At 41.9% G+C, this 9,437-nt stretch overlaps 1 protein-coding gene across 2 annotated transcripts in view; it reads right to left on the bottom strand.

Annotated features, from left to right (window-relative positions):
- Positions 1-445: 445 nt before the first annotated feature.
- Positions 446-9,437, bottom strand: part of LOC106523693 (GTPase IMAP family member 4) — a 20,685-nt gene continuing 11,693 nt past the window's right edge. Inside the window, exons 4-8 of one of the 2 annotated variants that reach the window (XM_014017218.1) lie at positions 8,539-8,589; positions 8,373-8,423; positions 5,411-5,461; positions 4,749-4,799; positions 446-1,246 (exon numbers count right to left, since the gene is read on the bottom strand). In XM_014017218.1, the coding sequence (XP_013872672.1) occupies positions 522-1,246; positions 4,749-4,799; positions 5,411-5,461; positions 8,373-8,423; positions 8,539-8,589 (929 nt within the window). In that variant the 3' untranslated portion in view covers positions 446-521. The remainder of the gene's footprint in view (positions 1,247-4,748; positions 4,800-5,410; positions 5,462-8,372; positions 8,424-8,538; positions 8,590-9,437) is intronic. The other variant, XM_014017219.1, reaches the window with a different exon arrangement.

Raw genomic sequence — 9,437 nt, 5'->3', positions numbered from 1 at the left:
AACAACTTTGAAAATATTTTTTCTCACCTTTATTCACTATTCAAAAATTATTATACTGTATTTCTTAAGATAAGAATATTAAATTGTGCTAAACAAATAAGGTTAGGGTTAGAAAGACTTTTAAATGACTTACTATGTCAGGTATTATTTATAAAGCAGTACTTTTTAAGATTTACCAGACACATTATGTGTGTTATCACAAAGTATCAGTGTCGAATCAGTATCGCAGATACCAGCCAAATTTCACTTGGTATCAGTATCGGAAAGAAAACTGGCAGTATCGAACATCACTACTAATAGGTAAGCTAGCCAGGACAAAGATTCTGCACTTTTCTCCGCTCCTTGCTTCATATGACCAATGTCACACATTCAGTAGCTAACTAACTAACTAACTAACTAACTAACTAACTAACTAACTAACAGAACATCCCTTTAAATTAAACTATTACAATTGATTTGAATTTAATATTAACACACAGACTCACAGAAACACCATGATCTTAAATGTCCTGCTTCTTTCTTTAAGTGTGGTCCAGTTTTTGAAGCAGAGAAGAGGTCATGTCAGAGAGCAGCTTCTCCCTCAGGCTGTCCTCCCTCCTCTGCAGCTCGTGGATGAAAGGTCCCCTCAGCTCCCTCATCTCCAGCACACGCTCCACACAACGCCGGCGCAGCTCCCTCTTTGCCTCCTGCGGCAGGTCTGGCCTGATGTCCACGAGCTCTGGTCTCTGTCCACACAAAGACAGAAGTCTTCTCAGAGTCCCTGTGTCCTCCTCAAGCAGCTGCTTTATAGTCTGTCCTCCAGCCAGATGGTCTGTGTGGGTCAACACTGGCAGGATGTGGTCTTTGACTTCATCACCAAACAGCTCCAGAGTGGCTCGGATTGCCTGGCAGATTTCCTGCTTGTCCTCACTGCTGGAGCCTGTGACACGGACCACCAACAGGAAGGCATGTGGACCAGGACTGGTGAACTGAAGACTCCTCAGAGCTTCCTGGACTCTGATGCGGTTCCCCAGAAGAGACCCTAAAACATCTGGGGTGTTAACCACGGTGAGTACTCTACCATCCAGGACTCTGCTCCTCTTAATGCTCCGGTTTAAAGGATCCTTGCAATCTCTTGTCTCACTTTTCTCTAAAAAAATATCTGCTAGGGAGGTCCGCCCTCCTCCACTTGGCCCCAGAAGGACCAGTCTCAGGTCTATCAAGTTGAGATCACCAGTGACAGACTGGGATTCTTCTCCTGATGACCCTACAGAGGTGAGAAGTTCTCTTTAGGAAAAATTCTCAAACATTTTGCAAAGTACAGTAAAGTACAGTAACATGCAGTAAAGTACAGTAACATGCAGTAAAGTACAGTAAAGTACAGTAACATGCAGTAAAGTACAGTAAAGTACAGCAAAGTACAGTAACATGCAGTAAAGTACAGTAAAGTACAGTAAAGTTCAGCTAAGTACAGTAACATACAGTAAAGTACAGTAAAGTACAGCAAAGTACAGTAAAGTACAGTAACATGCAGTAAAGTACAGTAAAGTACAGTAACATGCAGTAAAGTACAGTAAAGTACAGTAACATACAGTAAAGTACAGTAAAGTACAGCAAAGTAGAGTAACATGAAGTGAATTGCAGTAAAGTACAGTAACATACAGTAAAGTACAGTAAAGTACAGTAAAGTACAGTAACATGCAGTAAAGTACAGTAAAGTACAGCAAAGTACAGTAGAGTAACATGAAGTGAATCGCAGTAAAGTACATTAAAGTATGAATCTCATCCACCCCCGGCCCCCTGCCACAGAGGAGCTTTTTAACCACCTCAGTGACCTCAGCACCAGAGATTGGAGAGTCCGACAGAGGGTCCTCAGGCTCTGCTTCCTCATCAGAAGACGTGTCGGTAGGATTGAGGAGGTCTTTGAAGTATTCTGAGTTGTCAGCAGCGCACCATCCCCACTATAAACAGTGTTGGTGGTGAACCACTTTCCCCCCTGAGATGCCGGATGGTGGACCAGAATCACCTCAAAATCATTTTAGTCCATGGGCTTGGGTGGCTCACTGTGCAGTTTCAGTTTCAACTAACACTTGTTTCTAAATGTTCACCAATGGTCTAATGTGTTACTTTTAACTCCTGGCTGGTAACATGACCTGTTGCATTAATAATCAACAAAAGCACATCTAAGTGATAGACCACGTCAATATCTATCAATTAACACCAGATTTATGACATGTTATTCTGACATGGTGAATCTACATGTAAGTTTGACATCCTGGTTATTCTGAACTGTGCACAAAATGAGTAGGGCTGTGGTCAAAAACTGGACCCTGTGGAGTAGTCCCTACAACTTTTATTTTGTTAACAGACTTTTTTCTGAATAAGTGGATCCTTAGGTGCACGAAATGGCTAAATAAGATGAATGTTTAGGATCTGTGTGGTAAACTCAGATAAAAGATGAAAAAAAAATCATCTTCTGTTGGGGTTGTGACTTTTGACCCTCTGATGACATCATTGTTTGCATATTTGTTTAATGAAATGTAATTTAAATCAAAAAGCTAATCAATACGGACCTGCTGATACCCTGTTTTTAAAATTTGGTTGGTAAATAGCAGGGGTGTCAAACTCCAGTCCTTGAGAGCTGCTATCCTGCATGTTTTAGAGATTTTCCAGCTCTAACACACTTGATTCATTGATTGAATTAACTCTTCAAATTGTGCAGAAGCCTGTTAATCACCCAACCATCAAAGTCAGGTATGTTGGAGCAGGAAAACCTCTGAAACATGCAGGATAGCAGCCCTCGAAGACTGGAGTTTGACACTGGCAGTTAAGGTCCCTGTACCCCTAACTTTGATGGTCACAATGGAAAAGGGGTGTGGTCAAAAGCGGTCCCTAGGGGGCAGTGAGACCCAACTTTATTTCTGTTAACATGTTTTTTTTAAAGAGTGGACCCTAGGGTACATGAAAATACCTGAAAAGTTCAGTAGTGGGGTGTGCATGGTGACCCACCCCAATCTACAGACTAAAAAGATGAAAATTTTCATCTTCTGTTGGGGTTGTGACATTTTGACCCCCTGATAACATCATCGAGCGCATATTTGTTTAATGAAAAGTCATGTAAATCAAAGAACTAATCAATACAAATCTGCTGATACCTTGATTGTAAACTTTGGTTGGTTTATAGCGAAGTTATTGTCAGTTAAGGTCCCCGAACCCCTAATTTTGATGGTCTCAATAGAAAAGGGGTGTGTACCAAATTTTTTTCTGTTAACATGCTTTTTCTGAAAGTGAACCATAGGGTACGTGAAAACACCAGAGAAGTTCAGCTGGGGGGCAGGAGCACGGTGAGCCACCCTAGCACATGGACTATTTTCAATGGCCTCTCCAAACTCCTCCCACGCCTGAGTTTTTGCCTCAGCGACCACCTGAGCTACAATCCGCTTGGACTGACGATACCTATCGGCTGCTTCTGGAGTCCCACAGGCCAAAACGACCTGATAGGACTCCTTCTTCAGCCTGAAAGCATCCCTCACCCCCGGTGTCCACCAGCAGGTTCGAGGGTTGCCACCACGACAGGCACCGACAACCTTACGGCCACAGCTCAGGGAAGCCACCTCGACAATGGAGGTATGGAACATGGCCCACTGGGACTCAATGTCCCCCACCTCCCCCGGAACGTGTTCGAAGTTTGTACGGAGGTGTGAGTTGAAGCTCCGTCTGACGGGAGACTCTGACAGACGTTCCCAGCAGACCCTCACAACACGTTTGGGTCTGCCAGGTCTGACCACCATCCTCCCCCACCACCAGAGCCAACTCACCACCAGGTAGTGGTCAGTTGACAGCTCCGCCCCTCTCTTCACCCGAGTGCCCGAGCACAGAAGTCCAATAACAAAATACCGCTCGGGTTCAGATCGGGGGGGGGGGGCTTCCTCCCAACCACGCCTCTCCAGGTCTCACTGTCATTACCCACGTGAGTGTTGAAGTCCCCCAGCAGAACGAGGGAGTCCCCGTTAGGAGCGCTCTCCAGCACCCCCTCCAAAGACTCCAGAAAGTGTGGGTAAACTGAACTATTGTTAGGCTCATAGGCACAAACAACATTCAAGATTCATCCCCCCACCCAAAGGCGGAGGGAGGCTACCTTCTCGTTCACTGGGGTGAACCCCAACGTATGTGGACTCTTTATTGGAAGAGTGGACAATAAGTATGCCCACTCTTGCTCGGCGCCTCTCAGCATGGGCAACTCCAGAGTGGAAGAGTGTCCAACTCCTCTGCAGGAGACTGGTTCCAGAGCCAGAGCGGTGCGTTGAGGTGAGTCCAACTATACCTAGTCGTAACCTCTCAACCTCACACACCAGCTCAGGCTCCTTCTCCACCAGAGAGGTGACATTCCACCTCCCTAGAGCCAGCTTCTGTAGCCGAGGATCAGACCGCCAAGGTCTTTGCCTTCGACCACTGCCCAGCACACAATGCACCTGACCTACAGCCCCTCCCACAGGTGGTGAGCCCATGGGAAGGGGGATCCACATCTCCTCTTCAGGCTGTGTCAGGCTCCATGGGTGAAAGCCTAAACACCAAGCGCTCGCCAACATACTCCACCTCCAGGCCTATTAACCTTTATATCATCATCAGTCACATGACCTTCTAACATGTAAAGTTGATTTTATTCCCACCACTCTGTCTGGGTGTTAGGATGGTTTTTGGTCAGCGTATTTAGTTTTAAAAGCTATTAGATAATGTTTATTTTAAAACTAAAGAAACAGTGAAATGACCTGTGATGATTCTGATGATTGGAAGCATCCACTTCAGCCTGGAGGAAAAGGCTGAGGAGGTAAGAGGTTAGAAATTAACAGGATTAAACTGTAATCAAAGGCTTTATTATTCAGATGTAACACTGACATAGCTGTTGTAATGTAATGTGTAAATGTGTTCAGAATTGGAAGTAAGAAAAAGTTTGCAGAAAATCAACTTGATTCTCTCCTTTAAAAAAGCTCCGTTCAGTCGACTCCACGCTTTCTGCCAGTCAGAGCCTGTGTGTTTGAGGCCTTGGCTCTTATCAGTAACAAAACAACTACAACCCTCTAAGCAGGAGCATCTGTTGCCGACTGAACTAAAAAGAGAAGATGAAACTTCCCTTCAAAAGTCTTCCACATATCTAAACCCAAACTTCCTGGTCACACCCTGGGGGCAGTACCATTGCATCAGACAATGCAATCTTAAACAATCTTTGTTGATGTTACAGAGTGGGACACATTGATAGAGACTGGATGAATCCCATGACTGTAATTTGACCACAAATTGTTGAATATAACAATGGATCTAAAATTCAGTTAATCAGACACAAAATTTCCTTCACGGTTTTTATTTATTAGACTTTAATAAAAAAATTTCCAATAAAGAGTAAACATTTAACAGAGAGAAAAGTAGCACTTACCGACCATAAACCGCCAAATCCAAGAAAGACACTTAAACAGCCTCCGAATTACTGAGGTACAGGTGGAAAAGTCAGCATTAGCAATGGGCATTTTAAGCAAACATAAAAATAAAATTAGTCAGTAATTCAATAATATTATTATTATTTTTTCAAATAATCCACCTCTCCACCCTCACCCCCATTCTGCTCCCCCTGGTCCCATCTGCCTACCGCCCATCTGTTATTCAGCTATTTAATAAAGAACAAGTGTTAAATACAAACTGTTAACTGTTGAAAACATGGTATTTACATGTATACCAGGTGTGTATACATACAGTATATACTGGGAGGGAACTAGAGAGGATTAGTTAGCATCGGAGCCACTACAAAGGAAGAATGTGCCCAACGATGAACGATGAGTGAATGTCTCAGGCAGCAGTAAAAACCCAATGTGGAAGGAACAAGATGACTCTGGATGGCGAGTAAATACGTCATATATGTACCATATATGATGTTTTCACTTAACAAAAACATGGTTCCACCCACGTACGTTACGTGATGACATATTTCCCTACGTGATGACGTAACGTGTTCAAAATTGAACGGCTCTTTTGAATGGTTCTATGAAATAAACAGCTCCCCAAGACCGAGATCCCTTCAAAGAGCCATATATCCCATCTCTAATGCTCAATAATATTTAGTGGAAAATAAACACAAGTGCAAGTTTGTCTCTGTTTACCAGAAAAAAATTACAGTATTAAAGAGACATGTGAGCACTTTACTGCTGACTAGTGGAAAAATCGTTTCCTTTCACAGAGTAACACATTTTGTCGCGGTATGGGGAGGTGATTTGTTGATACACACTTTTGAGACATGGTGTTTAAAATAAAGAAAGTTGATTGCTAGTTCTGGTGCTTCTTGGTCATTTTCTTATGTATATGGCTGGGCTTCGGTAAGAAAACATGCAGAAATGTTAGCAATTTTAAACAGTTTATTGTAAAATTGAAGTGATGCATTCTGGGTAGGCTACAGGAACAAGAACAGGGATCCGTTCATTTCAAAATAAGAGCGTGAATTTAAACTGCTCCATGTTTCTTTATTTATTATTTATTGCTGCGGTGTCCCTCGGAGAGAGGAGGTACAAACTGCACAGCTGAGCATGGTTCTGCAGATCAGAACCGCAGAAAGACTGTCACCCACCCAATTGCTTCCTGCCACGCAAAGAATTGTGGGACTATTAAATGAAAACCGTCCCACAGAAGGACAGTCAGCGAGGGTACTAAACTCTGTGAACACAATGCTGCCTGAGGGGTCGCTGTTTCCACACAGTGGTGCTCTACTGTGTGGAAACAGACAGCTTTCCTCTCCAATGTTAAAGTAAAATGATGATAAAACTTTAATGAATTATGTGGCTACAAGACATAATGGATACACGGCTCTTTATAATTTCTTTAGATAAACTTAATGATCGAATTCGAAACATTATTTGTGATTAACACTACACAATTCTAAATGTAGAAAGCACAAATCCGCACCTCATTTGAAGAAATTAGTAAAACCTCTAAAGTACAAAGGAGAAATTCAGGTCTGCAATTACCGTTTTTGCGCTTTAGGGAACTAGTGCCCACCACTGCCAACAACAAACTCCTGATATTCAGATAGTGTTTGTTTTTATGTGTCATGCCTACAGACTAGATCGGTGTGGGGGGAGGGGTACTGTAGGGATCTATGTCTGGTGTTCTGTCTCCCTCTTGTGTTCACTGTGTTTTCATTTCTCATCTTGCCTCAGTCTGTTTATCTGTCGTCTTAACCATTCTCACCTGTCAGTCTAATCAGTTCTCCCCCAGGTGTTGTTCATTTTTTCTTTCATTCAGTTTGTATTTAACCAATCACTTGTCACCATGACCTCACAATCGTGTTTCCATCCAGTTGTAGAGTGAATTTTTAACCGAACTTTTCAAAATTTGCAAAAGATTAAATAAATAAAAATTCAAATCTAGACTATTTCCATCTAGTTTCCCTCTTGACTGTTTGATGCGAATAAACGAGGCTACGCAANGCGTGATTACGTCAGACGAGGCTACGCAACGCGTGATTACGTCAGACGAGGCTACGCAATGCATGATTACATCAGACGAGGCTACGCAACACGTGAGTACGTCACACATCAGCGACAAGCTCTGCAGTAGTAAACAGGAAGTGAAACTTGCTAACTAGCAGAGGCTAATCATCTTGGGACAATGGAGTGATTTTTTTCGTGAATGCCTTGCTATTGGTCAAGTTGTAATTATTCTATCTATTCATCTAGTACATGCTATGTTTAACGCTGCCAGGGGACGTAGGGAAATAAACGCAATGTTAAACTACGCAGTGGAAAGGCACGTGCAACTACGTCGGGACGAGGCAGGCAAGCGGAAACAGCTGAACGTCACGTGAGGTAAATGTTCGGTACGTCAGAATTTATTCAGCAAACGTGTTTCCATCTCCTGTTTTATGCATTAACTACTTTGTGAATCATCCAAAACCACCTCAAGCGAGCGTAAAAACTTTTTAGCGAATTGAGGATTTTTTTTTTTTGAATTTTGTTGTTTCCATCCGACTTTTTTCACATTTTTAATGCGACACTTCTAAATGCGTATCAAAAAGCCTTGATGGAAACATGGTTACTGGCTCATTGTATGGTTCTCACCATCAGTTTTGGTCCTCCTGTGTCTCCCTGTGCTCTTTGTTTTCTGTTGTTTCCAGAAGGGTGTGAGCGGAGCAAGTGCTGCACTGAAAACAGCACCACAACCGCTAAACAACCGTTAGCAAATAGCTTGATGCATCACTACCAGGAAAAACAAACTGCTGCAATCATTAAAATTATTCTGTTAATCCTTTGATAACGTCAATTTTAACTAGGGTTTGACTATTTAAAAACTGTTGCTCCTCCCTGGTCGGCATGTCATTTGACTTGACTGATTTTTGTTTGAATAATTCATACCATGGAGTGTTCCCACGAGGTGGCTCACCCAGCCCCAGAGAGCTGACAGACCTGTGGCAGAAACAACAAAACATCTTTTCTGATTTATTCTAATACTGCAGCAAGTACTTCTTATTACTCTGATGTCAGCAGGACAATTAGGTCACATCCACCTGAACAAACTCACCAGTTATAGAGCAGAAGAGACGAATTGGCCACCGGATCAGAGCTGGCAGAGCTAAAAGAAATCAGACCAAATGAAATGTACAAACAGTAGTTCCTCCACAGAAACACAATGTCAGGCTGTTAGGCTTTTAAAAGTTGTATTTTCTAATTCATTAACAATCATGATGTTGGAAAAGAAAGGAAAGAAATTTTGCGTCCGTCAGAGACACTTCAGTTCAAATCTATTGACTTCATTAGTTCAGTCATTACATTTTTAAACTATTTGTTGAATCAATAAAAAGTTTAAATTTATTTAAATGTCCAAAATTATTTCTTTGTTTAAATTAGGCTTGAATAAATTCAGCATAGAAATATTTTTAAAATTCCTACGAAAACCTGATTTTTATCCCTGTTGTTCCTGTAAAGTGGAGGGTTAACAGAAAGTTGCTGAGTGCTTCTGTGTGATATACAGTGGGGTGTGACACTTAGGGCAGCCTTGTTAATTTTCCTGATTTACCTTTAGAAATCATTAACTGTTTGGATACAAAAACAGTAAAATATACCATATAGGGGACAAACTGAGTGATATTTGAGAAGTGAAATTAAGTTTATGTGATTTACAGAAAGTGTGCAATAATTGGTTAAACAAAATTAGGCGGGTGCATAAATTTGGGAACCATAAAAAAAACTTACCTCAATATTTAGTAGCTCCTCCTATCGCAGAAATAACAGCCTCTAAACACTTCCTACAGCTTCTAATGAGAGTCTGGATTGTCTTCTTTACAAAACATCTCTGGTTCATTCAGGTTTGATGGTTTCTGAGCATGGACAGCTCTCTTTAAAGGGCCAATATTATGTGTTCCTCAGGCATATATATTTAAATACTATACTACAATAAAGTATCTATGTCACCTTTAGCTG

The sequence above is a fragment of the Austrofundulus limnaeus genome, unplaced genomic scaffold, assembly GCF_001266775.1.
Source record: "Austrofundulus limnaeus strain Quisiro unplaced genomic scaffold, Austrofundulus_limnaeus-1.0 Scaffold163, whole genome shotgun sequence".
NCBI classification, from domain to species: Eukaryota; Metazoa; Chordata; class Actinopteri; order Cyprinodontiformes; family Rivulidae; genus Austrofundulus; species Austrofundulus limnaeus.
This window is presented reverse-complemented; position numbering and strand designations above follow the sequence as displayed.